This window comes from Agelaius phoeniceus, chromosome 2, assembly GCF_051311805.1.
Source record: "Agelaius phoeniceus isolate bAgePho1 chromosome 2, bAgePho1.hap1, whole genome shotgun sequence".
Taxonomy (NCBI): Eukaryota; Metazoa; Chordata; class Aves; order Passeriformes; family Icteridae; genus Agelaius; species Agelaius phoeniceus.
Window position 1 is genome coordinate 92,667,567 of NC_135266.1, and position 18,904 is coordinate 92,686,470.

General features: G+C 40.7%; 1 protein-coding gene across 2 annotated transcripts in view; it reads right to left on the reverse strand.

Annotated features, from left to right (window-relative positions):
* Positions 1-8,246: 8,246 nt before the first annotated feature.
* The window catches only part of SLC22A15 (solute carrier family 22 member 15), a 41,167-nt gene continuing 30,509 nt past the window's right edge, over positions 8,247-18,904 (reverse strand). For both annotated transcript variants that reach the window (XM_054627801.2, XM_077174272.1), the window contains exon 12: positions 8,247-16,678. In XM_054627801.2, coding sequence (XP_054483776.1) covers positions 16,592-16,678 — 87 coding nt within the window. In that variant the 3' untranslated portion in view covers positions 8,247-16,591. The remainder of the gene's footprint in view (positions 16,679-18,904) is intronic.

Genomic DNA, 18,904 nt, shown 5'->3' on the forward strand with positions numbered 1-18,904 from the left:
CAAGTCACCTAATATCTCTGTGCTGTGGTTGAGTAAAAGAGAGAAGCAAGGAAGCATGCCTATTTTTAATAATTTTCTTTTTCTGGTCTGAGCTACAATGGTGACATCCAGCTCATTCAGAAAACTATCTCCAAATATTCTCTAAGTTCAATTGTTATTATTCATCCTATTACTTTTAAATGGTGGATCTTGCATGCAGGCATACACAAAAATACCCCAGCAACTGCTCTGTCTCAGGGCAGATCTGGAAGTGCTTTTCAGATTGCAGTGCAGCTTCAGTACATTCATGCACAGCATTATTACTCTGCCTGCCACTAGTACATCCCTGCCTCGCTAGACCTTCACTACACCTTTTCTTAAATGCTCTCAGTTATTCCTTGTTGACTAATCCACTCTCTTTCCATCTGAAAATGCATGGGTATTTTTACACTCAGATCATTCACTGGGGTTGCAGTCTGCAACCCCTGCTCCCCTCTCCTCCCCTCTCCTTATATCTCCTCTCTCTCTCTGGCTGTATTGACAGTAAATATTGTGCAGCCTGTCCCCTCCTGTAGCTTGCTTCGCTTTCTTTACAGTAAACAGACAGAAAGCTGCCTCTTGTTTTCTGCCAGCAGCTCAGCTAACAACCCCATATGGATGATTCAGAAGCAAAAACAATTGATCAGGCCTCATTGATTCCGTGAAGCTTGCTGGCTTTTAGAAAGAAGGGTACATCAGCCCATGGAAGAGAGTGACAGAGTATAGAGACGAGATCCCATGCTGCTAAGCATTCCTTATTAAGGAAGGCACACTCCATTTTTGGGTAAGATCACTATTTCCCCCTAGAAAATGAACTTTGACATCCCTTGACCAATTTACTGCCTCTGCAGCAGCTGGCAAAAGGCAGCACCTGGGTGGGAACTGGGTGCTACCTCAGGAGAGGCACTGTTGTGTCTAGTTATCCTTCATTATGTCCTTCATTAAGTCAAATATGAAGTACATTAATTTAAGTAATTAATTGGAGCACAAATACCTGCAGGACATCTGTTTCTCCAGCACCTACAAAGGAAACCCTTCTATGCCAGACAGCTGCCACTGTCTTTTTGTTGAGGGACTCGAGGACTCCTTCACAAAGACATGTAGGCATTTACCTCCCAAACCAGCTTCCACTAGAGTTGGGCACTGAAAAAGATTTTCTTGGCTCCCCAATGTTTAGTGACTCATACCACATTCTTGCTCACTTCAACACTTATTGGCTATCTTTCCTCTGAGGGGCCAGCAGTTTATGTGAGCTCTGCTAGGGAAACCAGATAAAAGGTAGGGTCTAAAAGAAGGTAAGTGAAAATAACAGGCTGGAACAGAACTTGCAGGGGCAGGTTGGATGGGATTATATCCAAGTAGATTGTACAAGAGAGGAGAATGAGCCTTTTAAATGGTCAGATTCCATTAAGCATGCCCTTAAATCATTAAGTTCCTTGTGCCCCCTCAGATAGTCAGCTGCACATAGAGCAGCAGACAACTTCCTAAACACTCTTGACACCACCACACATTAATACTCAGAACCTCAGATGAGTATTGTGAAGGAAGGAGAGATTCAAGGGTCTTTCTTTCTTGCACCTGTAAGGTCTCTCTTCATGACAGCTGTCCAGAGACATGGTGCTGGCAGAGAGATGAAGTGGTTTTGGTCATTTTATATAATAACATACTTTATGTTCATAATCATCATTATTATAATGCATCCATTATTTCCATCCTATAAGTAGCACATATTATGCTACTATTTGGCTGACAGTAAATACTACAACTGATAAAGGCCTTTACACCACCAGCAAAATACAGGTTAGAGTGGTATGGGAGGCAGCAGCCAGTCTTGACTTCACAAGAACTTGTGTTTGTCACATGAGGACCAGATAGCACAGAATACAGCAGAAAAGTAGAGGCAGATAGCCATGTGTGAAGAGGGAATGTTACTGTGGGCAAAGCCTGCATCAGAAGGAAAGAGTAAAGAGTAAGGACAGAGCAGAAATCAGAACATCTGCATAGATAAAAGAGGATGTAGATACAAAGTGGGAAGAATCCAGGCTTCTTCAGTGAGGTCTACTGAGCTGATGTAGTGGTACTGCAGAGAAACCTCCATCAGATGTGTCCTTCTCAGGACCTTCTACCATGACAGTGCTTGTATAAAGTAAGACTAAGATGGAGAAAATCTGAGATGGATCCAAGCCCCAAAGGCTGATAAAGACAGTCTCCTGAGAAAATATTTCCTTTGAGCCTACAACAACTTAATTCCCCAGGCACACCAGCAAGAGGGAGTGAAGAATGGCTATTTCTTATTCCTCAGTCTTTAAGGAGCACAGAAGGAAAAAAGGAGAGCATCAAGAAGATGAAGCCAGGCTCTTCTCTGTGGTTTCAAGCATCAGCACAAGAGACAATGGGTAGAAACTGATGCACAGGAAGTTCCACCGGAATATGAGAAAGAACTTCTTGAATGTGGGGCAGATTGAGCACTGGAACAGGTTGCCCAGAGAGGTTGTGGAGTCTCCCTCACTGGAAATATTCCAGAACTGTCTGTATGCAACCCTATGCCATGTGCTCTGGGATGACCCTGCTTGAGCAGGGAGGTTGGACCAGATGACCCATTCTTTTGTGAAAAGCTCACAACAGCTTCATGGAGATAAAAAGCACTCTGCTGAAGCCAGGCAACCATGTGAAGACAAAACCACAAAAGGTCTCTTCAGTTCTAGTTAGCTCACAATCCATCAGATATCATGGACATGAACACTGTTGAGAGCTTTTGAACTTGATTAATTTGGCAAATTAAACTCCCAAGTATACTTGTTTCTAAGGAGATTCCCATCCACACTGAGAATGGCTATCTTTTTGACACCTCCAAATCCCTTTCTTTTCTAGTGATTGTTAGAAGTGTCTTAAGCCCCCGCTAGGGTCTGGGCATATTTTTGAGAGACAGTTTCTCTAGACAGATCTTGCTGAAGCACCGCAACCTTCCTTCCCTCTTTGGTGGTGTCTCTGAGGTTTTCAGCATCACATATCTAATTAGCCAACCACAGACACCCAAATTCTGCTTGATGACCATCCATTGATTTATACAGCTTCTCTCAAATATTTTCAAGCCACACTTCAGTACTTTGGTTTTCTCAAGTCACAGTTCCCTGCCTGCTGATCTGTGTAAGATTACATGGAATGACTCAGCTATCACCCCATTTGTATTCTTTCAGTTCCCATTCCATAGTACCTTGTAGTGGAGTTCAGATGGTGGCTAATTTCCTTTCTACCTGCATCTTCATTTACTTAGCAGTACTCTTTTAAGAGGACTTAGAAATTTCCTAGTATCTGCAAAAACACTGAATCTGTGGTATATAATTTTTCATTCATGCTGTTGGCAATGTGCAGGACTGAATATGATTTTGGATCTGTGAAACCCTTGTGAAAGTATTCTGTGAATATATGCCTTGAATGGTATTAGATTGGCTCTTGTACATTCTGAAGATGCCAATTACTGATGCTTTCCATGCTTGCTTGGCTTTCCTTTCTTCACTCTTCAGTTTCACAGATATGACAAAGACATTTCAAACCTACAATCAAAAGTAATATGAACTGTGAACTGCACAACAATAAAGAAATCACCAACATCTTGTAAATAAGAGCATCAGTATTAACTGCACAGGGTTGTCCAATGTTGTGCCTTTTTCTGTTGGGCAACTATTTAGAAAAACTATTCATACGGAACAGTGAGCATGTATTAAAAAGCCTCTGCTAAATCACACAAATGAGTCAGACCAATGTACCACTTGTGACTCACAGATGATCTGCAGTGGCAACAAGTAAGCCCTGTTGAAGATGCTGCCTTCCAGATGAAATACAGCCCTGAATTTCTAGTTGCTAATGATGACCCATCTCTTCTTGCTCTAATTACCGGAGGCATTAAGTCTGTGGCATTAGCTGAAGCATGTACTTGGGTCAAGACAGACTACTAGACCAAATGATCCCAACAGATTTAATAATCTCTGACAGTTCTCTTGCCTTCTTAAACTGTTGTCCCATTTCTCCCCATTAGTGGATTAAGTGACTGTGCAAAATGAGTAATTGTAGCTTGAATCCCCTATACCATTTATGCTGTGACAGTCGTTAGAACTGTTCAGCCTCCATTCAGAGGATAGCAGCATAACATAATCAGGCTTTTTGGGGGCAAAAGTTCTGGGAATTTATTTGGGTTTTTTTCCACTTTGTCTTTTAACAAGTTGATATAAGCAAAGGGGATACTTCAATGACAAAAGCCTGGGATGGACTAGAGGGAAAAGAAAGTCCTGCTAATTCACTGTGACAGCACCAGAATCACATATGGGTGCCAAATTGAAATGCTTCTCCTCTCATTCCCTCCCATTACCAATCAATACTTGGCAGGCTCAAAAATGCTCCAAATGCTTATGCTGCTTGTTCTCACTGCCACACATTCTCACATTAGCCTTGGGTCTGCTCTTCATATCATAGCAAGTTAAAGGTTTATATCCTTTCCAAACTAAGTACAGGATTGGATCAGGTCCAGTCATTTATAAAACCTGGTACCTTTTTTCCATTCGTGGTCATACCAGACACGTCAGAAAAAGGCAGACAGTTTTTGCTAGAAATGAGTTCTCTTCATCTGGGAAGAGATTTTAAACCCCAAATTGTTTACAACCTGAATGTTTTCAGGCTGCAGTCTAGTATTTCCAAAGAAAGTGATCAGTCCAGGATCACCAGCTGAGGGTGTGGGGAATTCTGAAAAATGCTGAGATCATAATGCTGCTACTCACCACCAACCAGCCTCAACGAGGAAATTCATCAGAATCCAGTCCATTTTGCAGCTGCTGTTAAGCATCAAGCCACTGGGCAACAAATATAAATCACACAGCAGTGCTTCTAGTATTGCCAACATCACTGGGACAAAGTGTGGTGATGTGCCCAGGGTCTGGAAATTTCCAAGTTTAAAATGGTCAGCTCAGAAGATGGCAGGAGAGACAGCAAGCTGGGAGTCCTGGGTGCATCAGCTCTGAGGCTTCCAGGAGAGTTTACTGAGATGCTGGGACAGGAAAACTGGCATTTTGAGTTCTGAATCCATGTACTGTCCTCTGAAAGTTCACTGAAATAGTGTAATTTCAGTGCATCATAATCTAAACATAAAATATTCCACTAGACCATTTCTAAGGATATTTTTCCTCTGTGTTTTGTCCATCACTAAACTACAACCACTGTTCTACTGTTTCAATCAGGACGTTCCACCATCTTGAAAACCTACCTGCAGCCAACATCCACAAAAATGAGAAACTTCCAGCACTTTTATTTATATGCCTACATAAATAGCCTGCATGCCAAAAAGGAAATACTTGATACCACTGATTTAAACACATGGTTAGAAAAACAGCATCTGGAAAAAACATGTTTGGCAGAGCACAGTGCAACTGGGAAAACTTTTAGCACTGGAAGTCTTTTCAGGTGAGAAAAAGCTGCCTCACTTTTGATGTCAGCATAGGGTTGCTGGTTATTTTCAGGTGTCAAAAAAAGGATTTTAAATTTAGGGGCACAGTAACTTGGGACAGAGAGACCAAGTCCAAGATTTAAAAGAGCCAAACCAAGAAGCATGCTTGCAATGATGATCTTTCAACAAGAGGGGCTGAATGAGACTGGATCACTGCATTTCCAGGAGCTGGTGATTTTTTTCATGACTGCTCTCAGAGCACAATGTTCGCTTGCATTATTTTTACACTTTGCTGTTGTGTCCAAATTGACCCGATTCAGAACTTATTGCTTGAGTCCACAGCAGTTTGAAGTAAATTGAGTAAATTACCAGTGCTAAGTGAGAACAGTCACTCCAACACAAACTCACTTGGGAGAGAGAAGACTCAGACTGGCATCCCTGTTTATGTGCTTCATCCAGTCACTGACTAATAAAAAATGTCCAAGAGTTCACTGGAGCCAGAGCTAGAAACCAGGTCTCATATATCACAGACCAACAACAGCTCCACACCCGTAAGATCTACTGCCTTCTCTTGATCAAAATACAATTACTGCAGAACAAACAGGTCAGCTTGAGCAAGGAAACTGAGGAGGTCTCCAGGCCCAAAATAGCCTGGTCCCCGGGAGCTATTTTAGAGTGCTGGAAGAAATACTTGTGTAGGAGGAGAGTGAGATTAAATAAAAAGCTAAACCAAACAAATAAAACAACAAAAAAAAAACCCCAACAACAATGAAGCAAACCCCCCCCATCCTCTCCCACCCAAAACAAACAAAAACCCACAAAAAGCCCCCAGCAGAGTGAAGACAGCTGACAATCACATTCTGTCTGAAGACAGCTGACAACCACATGAAAAGCAGATGTGTTTTTGTATGATCTTGGTCAGCAGTATTGCCAATCTCCTATAAAAGCTGTCTGATCAAACTCCTCAGTTGCCACCCTATACACAAGGTCAAAGATACCAAACTTCCCAGGTGATCCTTAGGATATGTCAACTTGGACATTGCGTTGTGTCCTGGGGCTAATGTGGCACTGTGGAGAGGACAGAAAGGAGAAGCTGAAGAAGTAGTCAGGATTAAAGGACGAGTTTGCCAATATTCCTGTAGAAGTGTCTCAAGAAAAGCACAGGGGAAGGCCCAGACAACTACATGCTTTGTGTGGGAAGAAAGCAGAGGAGGAGTCACGGGGACTCTGCAATGCATGGGCCCAGAGGGTAACAATTGCCGTGTGGGAACAATTACTGTACAATGAGAGCACCGGCAGAAGTGAGAAATAATTTGCCTTTTATTGGAAGCATGATGTATGTACCACAAAGCAGACCAAGATAATCAGCAAACTAGTGAGAACAAGCCTTGTCAGAATCTCTACAAAGGCTTCAGTCAAGTATTTTCAGAGAATTTCTAGACAGATCAGATAATGACCTCCATAGCTACATACTCCAGCTTCAGTCACTGGAAGATGAGCTTACAGCCTCCAGTCCAAGCTATGTCTGGCTAATACATATGCTATTCTTCTAGACTATAACTTTGAAAATTTGTCATCTGAATAGCAGGTAGCAGGAGAAAGCAAGCAAGCAAGCAATTTAATTCTCAAGCAAACACTTCCTCCTTTATTTCAGACCAATAAAACTATACAGCAACAAGCTAATTCCCATCAGCTGCCCAGCCCTTTCCCCTTTATTGGCTGTTTGTGCAGTCAAAGCCAAACTGCCAAAGGGAGAGAGTCAATCGTTTGTGCTGTATCTGCTCCAGGCAGTGACAGGCCACGGGACTGATATTCAGGGCTAGAACTAGTTAAATGCAGATTAAGGGCACTGAAAACGGGAGTGGGGGAGGAGAAACAATAGTGGAATAAAACCAGAGCAAGTTGCTTGGCCAGGCTAGTGCAGAAAGGAGCAAGCCATCTCTGCTCCTTGGGTTTTCATGGAGGGAAGGAAACAAGGAGATGTGCTTCAAATGGAAAATGGGGTGAATAATGCTACCAGTCATCTGGTGGGAGAGGGACAGTTTGGGGCAGGAGGGAAGAACAGCATTCACAGGAGCACAGAGCTCTTCAGTTTCTGCTACCAGGGACTCCGTGCTCTTTAACAAAGCAAAGGCTGGCAGAGAAAACAATCAAATGGCAGTTTAGAACAGAGCACTGATCCCTATTCCCCTACAGTCACTTTTTCTACGTTCTGACAATATTTTCTTTGCTACTGGACAGGGGACAGGAAATGCAGTCAAGCTATTTATCACCTCATTGCCAGGTAATGAAGACAAATGTTCAAATTTTGCCATTCCCTGACGAGATGTTTTGGCAGGAGCACTGAGGACAGGGACCATGGCCTTGTGCATCTGCATCCACTTTAAGAAGGGGTGTTTAAGAGACAACTAGAGCTCATGGGAACCCCCCCCAGTACATGTTAGTAACACCACCACAGACATTTGGCTATGCTAAACCCCCCAAAGTATTTCCAGTCTTTCAACATCAATCAGCACAACCGAAGCCAGTAGTAAATTGATTCTCACATTCCACTGGTGCCAGTTTTTGTTAGAAATGATTTGTGATAGATATGGTGGAATATATTGATTAGTACTGACAGTCCCAGTTTCCCAGGCGCTTTGTAGCACTGCCTTTCCAAAATGACCTGCTTTCCACCTTGTCAATTTTCTTCTGCAGAGTCCATTAGAAATATCTATTCTATTCTGAGAGCTTCATGTCCCTCCAGAAAACAAAACAAAAGGGTCAGGCAAGTAAAAAAATCAGTACAATAAAATAGGTTTGTGGTGTTGCAAAAGAACTTGTTTTTATTGAGACATTTTGTGTCAGGGGAAGAAAAGGCACAAAATAAGTTACAAAGACATTGGATGAACTGTATGAGTCAGAGGCAGTATCAGAGCTGTTACAAATCACCTAAAAGTTGGTTTACTAACATAGGTTAGCCTCTACAAAATTCTTAAAAGAAAATATGTATTTTTAATTATTGAAATAATTCAGAAATTAAAAGAGAAACTAAAGACAACCAACATTAACTTTTTGACTAAATTCGCCTGGGCTTACCCATCATCACCCTCTCTTAGTAGACAAAGATCACTGGAAAATATTTAGTATTACAGAATTATATTAAAAACTCATTAACACATTGTAAATTAAGAACCTGGTATTGACTTTTCGTACCTCCAGTGAAGTACAATACATACAGGTAAGGCAGTATGCATAGGAAATACATTAAGAAAACAGAATAGATAAGTGCAATTATTCTGAATATTTCAACATTTGTTATGGCCCCTCACTATGGCAAAGAACATCTTAAAAAGATGGATCCAACAGCTGTTCACAGAACATATGAATATATCACCATAAAAGGTCTACTGTGGAAAAGCTTATGCTGTCTTCAGTTGTGACTTCTCAGATGAAGTATTCTACAAACAGACTTTCCAGCAGTACAGCTCTGAGTTAACAACAGCACATTAATACAGTTAGAGAAGAGAAAGTACTTCTGAAATATATCAGTCCTCATTTTAACATGGGAATGCTCATAACACTCAGTATTCCATTAATCCAAATGAAATATTTAACAGTACACACATCAACTATATACAACTTCATTTTTGAACTGAATCTGCTCCCCCTGCCCCCATTACCAATTTCCTGTTACTCAGCTCTCAACTGGCAAGGACTTTTGATTGTTAGTTCAAATTAAACAGGAATGAGAAAACAATGCAAAAGTCTACAGCATACAGAGAGTACACAAAGATTTGTTTTCATGATGATGAAAGGTGGAGCAGCAAAAAAAGTAATTTACCCCTCTGGTCAAGAAGAGGTCTAAGTTCTGTCTTCTGAAATCAGCAAGGATGTAAATGCACACAGACAGAGCTTGGCTATAAATGTCTGTTCATGTCCTTAGGAGTTACTTGACCCAAGACAACAGCAACACAGAAAGGCAAGACAGTGCCAGCCACCTGTCAGCCTAGGCCAAGGACTTGATGTGCAAGAAAACCCTGTGGAGTGGTGTATGAGCACGGCTGTCAGGGCTTGGGCAGGGTGTCCTGTGAGGGAAGATGCCAGGGACTGCCTGTGCTGGTCCCAGACAGCTCAGCAGCAGCCAGCACAGGAATTACAGAATGGCTGAGGATGGAAGGCACCTCTGGAGGTGGCACCTCTGGTGGTGCCCTCCATCCTCAGAGGAAGGCAGGCACCTCCTCTGGAAGTCACCTAGCCTGACCTCCCTGCTCAAGCAGAGCCAAGTACTAAAGCAGACTGCCTAGGACCATGTCCCAGTGACTCCTGAGTATCTGCACACATGGAGACTCCACAACCTCTCCAGGCAACCTGTGCCCAGTGCTCCATCTCCCTGACATTAAAAAGGTGCTTCCCTGTGTTCAGATGGGTCCTCCTGTGTTTCAGGTAGTGGCCACTGCCTCTCAGGCCCAGTGAGCACTGACCCACTGCACTCTTACACTGCCAGAAGAGCTGCTGGCACTTGGATAAAAGCACATTTAAAACAGGGCTGTAAATGCCAAGAAAAAGAGATTACAGTGCTACAACAGCACAAGACAGAGAGACAGCTGAGCAGGAGAAACACCAAAGGAAAATCAGCCTGAGCAGAGGCTGAGAGTAGACTCAAAAGGAGCTACAACTCTAAATGGACTGTGGCTGGTGTTGGAACCCACAAGAGAGCAGCAGAACAAGAAACACAGAGCGGTGAATAAACAGAAGCACAACAGACTGATCCCAGTCTCCTGCGCTGCCTGTTGCCTTGCTAAAGGGACTGAGCATGACAAGCAGCCAAGGAACTGGAGGATGGCACGGGTAGAAAGAAGGAAGACCAGTGTCTGGAGAAAAGCAGCAGTATTTTCCTTAAGTGTTTTCATTATTTTTAATTCCAATACCAAAGCAGTAGCAAAAAAAACTCTAATTGGCAATAAATCAAATTGATTAAAGCCCCCCAACTCAAAACTTACTGTTCCTGAAAAGTCATGCCTTCAGCTGACAGTATAAAATTAAGGGCTTTCTGTCCCTTTAAAGGCAAACAACACATACAGAGAAGCCATATTCTAACTGTGTAATTATGAAGCTCCTCCGAGGTTTTAAGTCTTTTAGCTAAATTTAAAAAGCCTTTGACAAAACCTTTAAAAGTGAAGGATGACTTGAGGACTAAGTCATGGATTCCCACACAAATAAAAAAAAGGAAAAATTTTGTTGTTTCCCCAAAATCAATTAAATACAAAAGTGACAACAAAAAGCTCAACATAAAAGAGGTAGCCTAAAAGATCAAAATACTATTTGATTCAGGAAGCAAAGGTAGTGCAATAAAAGTATCCATATGAAAAACATACTTCCCATTTCCACATTACTCAAATTTTAACAAGAATAAAATAAAATTTGGGTTGGATTTTGAGGAGCAAAAGGGATCAAATACTAGAAACCAGTATTTTAAAGGTATATTTGAAATCAAAACATACACAATTCTCACCACAAATTCCCTAGCAGTTTCTGCTCTGTAACAGTTTTCATCAGTATCTGCAAAACTGATTTTTCCTACAGACTAACATCAGAAATGCACATTTCCCAATCAGGCTTCCATAATTTAAAAGCATTTTGTTTGGAAACAGATGTACCAGATACCTCTCCCAGGAGATTTTTCAGTAAACACAACTTTCAATACTGGCAAAGGTTTTCTTACCACCAGAATTTTGCCTGGCTTCTGACAAAGTAGGTACAAAATGAGCACCTCAGATGTGTTGGTGGGAAGCAGAAGCATGCATGATAAAGACAGATTTCCTCTAGAAACCTTCAGTGAATGAGGGCAGGCAAGTATTTAAACATATTCCATCCTACAATCTTACTGTATACACCCCATGGTCCCCCTTTATTCTGTACACATAGCAGAGAATGGCTTGAAAGAGATAATCTTTCTTCTGGGCCTAATCAGCCCTTGCTGCAGAAAGTTTTATCCACCTGCTTTTTTGCTGTCAAACATGCAGCCATGACAAGGCTGACTTGCAGTGAATATTAGTTGTAGTAGGGATTTAAAATCCATACGTTATTATTCAGCAATGCCTCAGAGTGTGCATTTTATAAAAACCTGCTAGATCCCATGAAGCTCCAAGCAAACTATTTACTAGCAATGCTAATTTGTAAGATAGATGAATGAACTAACAAATTCCAGTGTGCAGTTTTTAACCAGGTTTTATCAGTCTTAGAGAGTAAACTTTGACACTTGCAACTCAGAATCAAAAGAGGTTCTGCAGATTTCTCTGTAATGGCTACATATCAACTCTGAATGTTCTACAAAAAGAACACTTTAATCCTTCATTTAATTTCTTTGGTTTCTCAGAAACAAAAGCTACTTAAGTGAACTAAGCAATGAAAGACAAACAAACAAAGGTAACTCTCTGTCCCTATAGTTTCAGGGATGCTTGTAAATACCAGTTCTGCAGACCAGTTCTGCATGGATGAAGTCTAAATAAAGGCAGCTAGAACTAGTTTTGGACTATTGCTCTCTAGCAAAAACTGTCTTTGGCACACATATAATCCAATTCTATGATGCTACTTTACACATAGTCCCATATAAAATTGACGGAGGAAATTAAAGACTACTTTCACAAAACAGGCACTTCAAATTAGAACAAAAAAAAATCTGTTCCCTATTAGGCAATACAGGAGCATTTTTCAGAATGACAGAAATAGAGAATAGTACCAAAATTGGGATGAGAAAGTTCAGTAAATTCAGACTACCAGGGTAAAAGTTGTATCCAGCTCTACTAGCCTTAAATAACAGTAGCACCTGGAAAATCTGAAGGCTACAACAGACTAGACAAAATTAAAATACATTAAAATACACAGCATGGAAAAATTATGTATAAATTTGTTCACCCTCCAATTCCACATTTAGATCTGTCAGAGAGGTTTTCTTATGTAGATGTCTTTCTCCCATGTATCTTGCAGTAAGATGCAACAAATGAGACTCAAAATACAGCTATACCCTAAGTCTCCTGTTTGGTAAACAGCTGAATATAGACATTTCTGATACAAGCATTGTGTCAGGCCAGACTAACTTCCACCATCAAATGACAGCACTGCTCTTGGGATTTTCTGACATCTTTACTGCAAGGCTCACAGTCTGCAGTCACAGATTCAGCTGTGTCAAAGAGCTGGACCAGAGAAGCGCTCATGGGGTGGGAAAAGGGAGAAATAGCACACAACCTTCAGCTAAATCAAAATACTGCTCACCCAGTCTGCATTCAGTGATTATTATCTGCATTCAGAAGATTCAAGAACAAGAGTTTTAGTTCTAATATTCCCTTTAACACACTCCAGGAAAATTTCCTCACTTTCCCTTTTTCCTGAGTACAAGAAAAACATTCTCTTGCAAACTGCTTTTACATGCTTAGGTGAAATATGCTGTAAAATGTATGGCTCAACTGCATTCCCCGTGGCTCTGTAAATCATATCCTACTAACCTCAGAACATCCACACAGTTTGGAAAAGCTGGCATGGATTGCACACTTTGAGCTAATGAACACATGGCTCCCATCCTTAAAGCCTTGACTGTAACTGTGGTGGAAACAAGCTGCAACCTGCGCCATGTTAGTTGGGTGTCTCTGGAGGGGCTCCTTATTCAGCATCCTGACCTGAACAGAGTCACCTCTGGCTCTCCTTGAACACAGAGCTTCCAAGTTTCTCGAATGTCAGGGGTCTCTGAACTTTCCCAATTCCTAATTAGAGAACACTATCTTTGTTTTCAGGAAAAAATTAAAATTGTATTGTATTAAAGGGTATTTCTACCCAACAGCTATTTTGTGTTTTCACTTACCCTTGCCTAAAGTGTTTCAGTTGAATCCTCCTTTTTTTTTTCACTTCTTCCAGCTCATTCTCCTCCATGCTGCCTCACATGACCTGTTACTCTCCTTCACTCTTAGATCTATTCACTCATCACTTGTGAGCTCCCCAGGAAGGTGAGGTGTGTTTGGGATTCTGCTGAGACCTGACTAATCAGCACCATGGGAAAACCTCTCCTCTCTAGCATAATCCCAACTAAGTGAGCTACCTGAAAAAAAATAAAAGAAAAGGAAAAAAAAAATCACAACCAAAGGAATCCAGAGAAGAAATTCCACCTTGGGAAAAGCGGTATCTTAGTGCCTGCACAACATGAAAATGGCTAACAGTACTGGTTACTCTAGCAAAAAACATGGCAGAAGATTATCATACTGCACTAAACTACAGCAAGAACCTTGGTCTCAGACTCCTAGCACTACAACATGTAGTAAACTGATGTACCCAGTGTTCTACTTTCCAGCAGCTCCTCATAGCAAACTCACTACCCAGACACTGAGATACAACTATCTCAATATTGTAAAGCATTACATATCATGGGTAAGAAGAAAAGTGATCCTATAGGTTTCTGTACCAGAAGGCCAGCTCATACTAAAAATGAACAGCCTCAGAAAAGAAACTTAATGCACCTAATAGATTTGAACTTCAGAACACAAAGCTGGAATACAAAGTTTGATGATACATTACTGAGCTCCTCCTGCAGGGATTCTCTCGTCTAAACTTTCTGAATTAATTGATATGGGAAAGTAACAATGGAAGATTTATAATTCCTTTTTAAATATTCCCTTTAAAATTCCAAAGGTGAAAACATGGGACAGATTTTAAAGTTAAAAAAGAGCAGCAATTCCTATGCAAAAAAAAATTCCTAATTTTGTCTTCACTCTTGTTTTTGCAATTTTACATATGTATACCAATAATATAAAAGTGCATGAGTGGAGAGGTACATTTAATTTTTAGTTGAAGACTCCCAAAATCTAGCTCAGGTCCTGCAAAGAGTAATCTTCTCCACCTGAACCATTACAGCATCTTACTGTTAATGAAAATTCTGTTGAGGGTCTTGTGGCATTACACAGGGTTGCCAGGAGCAGATAATGACACCTCCTGACTTATTCCACCCAACATCCAGAGAGGGACAGAGGCAACAAACACCTAAAAACAAACTTCTAAAAACACCTTGGCAACGTGTTATTACTGCCAGGCTTACTGCTGTTTGCCACCAGCAATAAAAAGTCATTTTCCCAGCTGTCCAGAAATTAAAGTGCAAGTAAAAAATTTAAAACTATTTGAATAGCTCCAACTTTTCCAACTATTTCTAAGTACCTTATTTGGTAAAATTTCCTTATACACAAAAGGGCCAAATAAGGCAGAAAGACTACCCACCTGGGTTAAAAAGTGCCACATCTACAACAACTATTCAACAGTCTGGCAGGGAAAAAAAAGTGAAGACCATGAGTGAGAATTCTTCCAGTGAAGAATAATACAGGCAAAAATCACAACAATACTAACAGACTGTTCATAGGGACTGAACTTCCCAATTTTGCTCACAGTCAACACCTGGATGAAGTTCATACCCAATTGGAATGCTGCATGTGTCAAACTGCAGACTCTGGGCTGCTCTCTGCACCAACCAGGGCAGTTGCACTTTGCTCAGCATTACAGTTCCCAATGAGCAAAGTTCAAGCAGCTAGCTGCAAACTTCAGATGCTGGTTACTTTCACTTTCTTGCAGAGTAAAGGAACTTCCCTCTTTAACCAGGAAATATTCAGCAGACAGCTTTCTGATATTTTTAGACCCACCATTTTAATTCTAAGATGTGCAAAAATGACTCGTGAGCCTGAAAATATATTTACGGCCATTGTGTGCCACTTTGCGAGGAACTCAAAGTAGGAAGACTAACATTTTATGGAAACCAATTTTAACAAAGAGAAAGCCACAGGTTAGAGGATGAAGATGACAACGTCATAAAGAAAACTGAATCTCTGTAAGGCCCCATTTTTGTAGTTGGAACATTCCACATGTTTCACACTTTGGGATTCCATATCTCTCTAATGAAGCACTTACAGAAAGTTCAGTGAAACAGGAAAGTGAAGCTGTTTTCCTTAACAAGGTCAAGTAACCAAGTGCTTGAGCAAGCATTGGTTAGAAAACATCAAGTAACCAAAAAGGTCCAAAGAGATTTGCTGTCTTTTTACATTAAAACCTTAGCTACACACAAGTTTTTAAAATAAACACTAGCAGCTTCCTGATAACAGCACCCAAAATATAAAAGCACTCCACAGTTCCTCTTACCATTTCAGAGTTAAACCTGTTCCAGAAATAAAGACCCAGACAAGTCCACAGAAGTGAGCTATACATTCTATCACACCACACACACGGTATGTGATAAATGCCTCACCTTTGTTGCACCCAGGAAATTATATCCGTCACAGAATTATTTCACTCCGCAGAGAAGTTGCTGCGCTTCAATAGTTATGGCAAAGTGAGGACAAGGTAAAAGTAGGCAAAGCTATAAACAGCCATGCTGAGATGTGGGGAACATGTGGCAAACATATGCACACCAAGAAAAAGCCTTTTTGTATGAAAAGAAGGAAAAAAGTCAGTAACTTTCCTTATGTTCGCAGGCTTTGTGGCTGCCCTTTTGCATAGTCCTTCCTCCCAACCCTCCATTATCACTCAGTTAAAGCCCAGCTCATGACTAACCACCTGCACCTGTAACTCTGCACAGGTGTGCACACAGAAACCTTTTGTTCACAGCTGCCTCTCCTCTACTGAATATGCAAAAGCCATTTTAACATACAATTTCAGCAATTTGTTCCCATTGGAGTAGCACACAGCACATTCTCTGACCCACTTTCACTTCCATCTTATGGAAAATACAGTGGTTGTTTCCAAGTTTACCAATTTGTACTGAAATAAAATCCACCAACTTGAAAATAAAATACTAAACACATGTACTGATGATCTGTCCAAATCTGTCTAAGCGTAGGGTATACCCTGGGCTTCTGAAATACATCATCTCACTCCTGCTGTCTCACCTGGCTTCAAATGCAGTCTGTGCACTGTATTCTGAACCACAAGAATTGGAATGGCTGCCTCGTATGGAGAGCATCAGTGATGTCATCAGTCTGAACAGCACTCAAATCCCTCTCCAAGCAAGGAAAAACACAGGCACTTGCCCAATGACATTGCCTGGCAAGCAATATTTGTCATACAGTACTTGTCATACAGCTGGACTGACTGGACAAGAAGAGGCATAAAATAGGCCAGTGTTTCTTCTTTTCATTACTTGATCATGTGAGTCTCTTCATCAGCATCATAGAATTCCTCATCTTCACTTCCACTCCCTGTGGAGCTGTCTTTGTCTCCAGACTAGAAGCAAAAAGGAAGTTGTTAGTTAGACTAAAGCCACTAGATCAGTCTGAACATAAAGAGCATTCCACTTCTGTGGAATGCTAGTATAGAAAAAGTAAGAAAACACAGGTCAAACCACTGTATTAAAACTTTATAAAAGACTTTACGTGAATTCAGATTCAAATCCTTGGTTCTTCAAAGTATCTTTAAAAGACATGGGGTTGTAGTGGATGAACTTTCTCTGCTCCACCAGTACACTAGAGAATATATGCAGGAGCCTGGCTAGAGTGGTTCTGAAAGGGCAATCTACTAAGCTTTCTTAAATTTAGTCTAAAGGGCCTACTCTGTGGAGAGCTACTGCCAACATAGTAGCTCACCACAGCTCAGAACACACATACTACTTATTTAGGTAAAGCTTCTCCATCCCCAATTCATACTTTTCCTTGGCTAGCATGGACATTTTACTCTGCAAGTTGAATTAAAAAGATTCCCCTGCAATGCTAAATGAAAGTGTTATGGAAAAGGGAAAATCATTACCATGCTGTATGTTCAGAAGGTAAAATTCCTATTATAGGCATACCTACTCCAGTCAGAGTCCTTTTCACAACATAATTTATACCACATACCCAAAATAAAGACAGCTATTATAGCTAATTGATTTTTATTTGGCCAGTATAGCATTTTTCCATGGAACTGACACAAACGATTCCAGTTAAAAAGGTTCTCCTGCTAGTATAAGCTCCATCTCATTTGATTATTTAGGATTTTTTCCCCAATATGCTTGCATCCATCCTAAGACCTCTGCCTGCCTGTCATATGCTAAGAAGGGTGAGAGAGAGGGGGAAAAATAGAGAAATGGAAATAGTGCTCCTGACTGACAGTACCATGCAAGCAAAATCTGTAGCTTTAGATCTCTCTTCAGAGGAGCTTTGCTATAGCAATGTGCGTTAACTGCAAAGGAATTTCAAACAGTTTGAGCACTACGACCTGTCAGAGGATGTAAAGGGAATCGTGTTAGGCTTCTTTTTTTCTAGACTTCTAAAACTATTTGAGGAAAGTGAGGCTATTACTGGATGCTGTCCAACTTGAATATCACATTCATGTATGTTAACAAGAACAAAACCTCCGTTCTGGGCAATCAGAACACATGTTATCTTGAAAATGGTACAAAAGGACAATGGATTCCACAGGGGGAATTCAGGGTATGCCAAATAAATTCTAAATCTTTCTCACAACAGCTTCATAAGACCTTTCATGGCCTTGTCAAATAGGGTTAATGTTTAACAGCTTCCCATTTTATCAGCACTTTCTTTGTGAGCTTTAAAATAAATCCCTAATGCATTCCAGATATAACTTCACTGAAGTTACAGGATTAGTTAAGGCCCGAACCAATGACATTTTCATTCAGATTCAGTAATTTTAATCCATCCTGGGCAAAATGTTCCTGAAAACCATTCAGAACAACGCCCCCTTTTCGTGGGTCCGGTTCAGGTTGGGATTTTTAAGACACCTACAGAAGGACAAGCAAAGAAGATTTAAACTTGAGAGGACTGACTGACATAAGCTAACCAATTTGTGGGAATACTAACAGACAATACTTGTCACCTCAAAGGGCAACCAACTAAGAACTGCAGCTGGTTAAAGAAGAAATGAAAAATTGGACTTCCCACCTGTAAGCTGGAACACCTGCACTGCTTACAAAAATTGCTTTCGTTGGTAAACCACCTGCACAATTGAGACGTAATAATCGTGTAATTACCAAAATAACAGCTGATGTCAACGTATATGATGGATTTGTGTAGTCAGCAAGAACGTGGTGCCATAACACATTATCCAGTATGGTTGAAAATGTTTATAAAATAAGCATGTAAAGTAGCTAAACTATAAAATTAATGGTTACAGGGCTGCCTTTTTCAGCCTTTCTTCAAGGGTGCTTTTGTCACTAAACTGTGCTGTCCTATCAAGAACTATTACAGAGAAACCTGGTGAACAAGGCAACGCATTGAAGCTTCTGATAGGAAGCAAATGTCCCTATTCTAGAAGTATGTGACTTCTGTGAAAATAAAATTAGTAAAATGTGAAAATGAGTACCTATGAATGTCAGAGTGCTTGACCAACAACTATTCAAATGAAAGTAAAGGTGTTAAAATGATCCTGTCTCATCTCAGCCTAATGGGGCAACTAACATTGTTTGTTACGAGTTTCCCTTCAAGTCTTCTGACCACTTATTCTATTTCTGTAAGT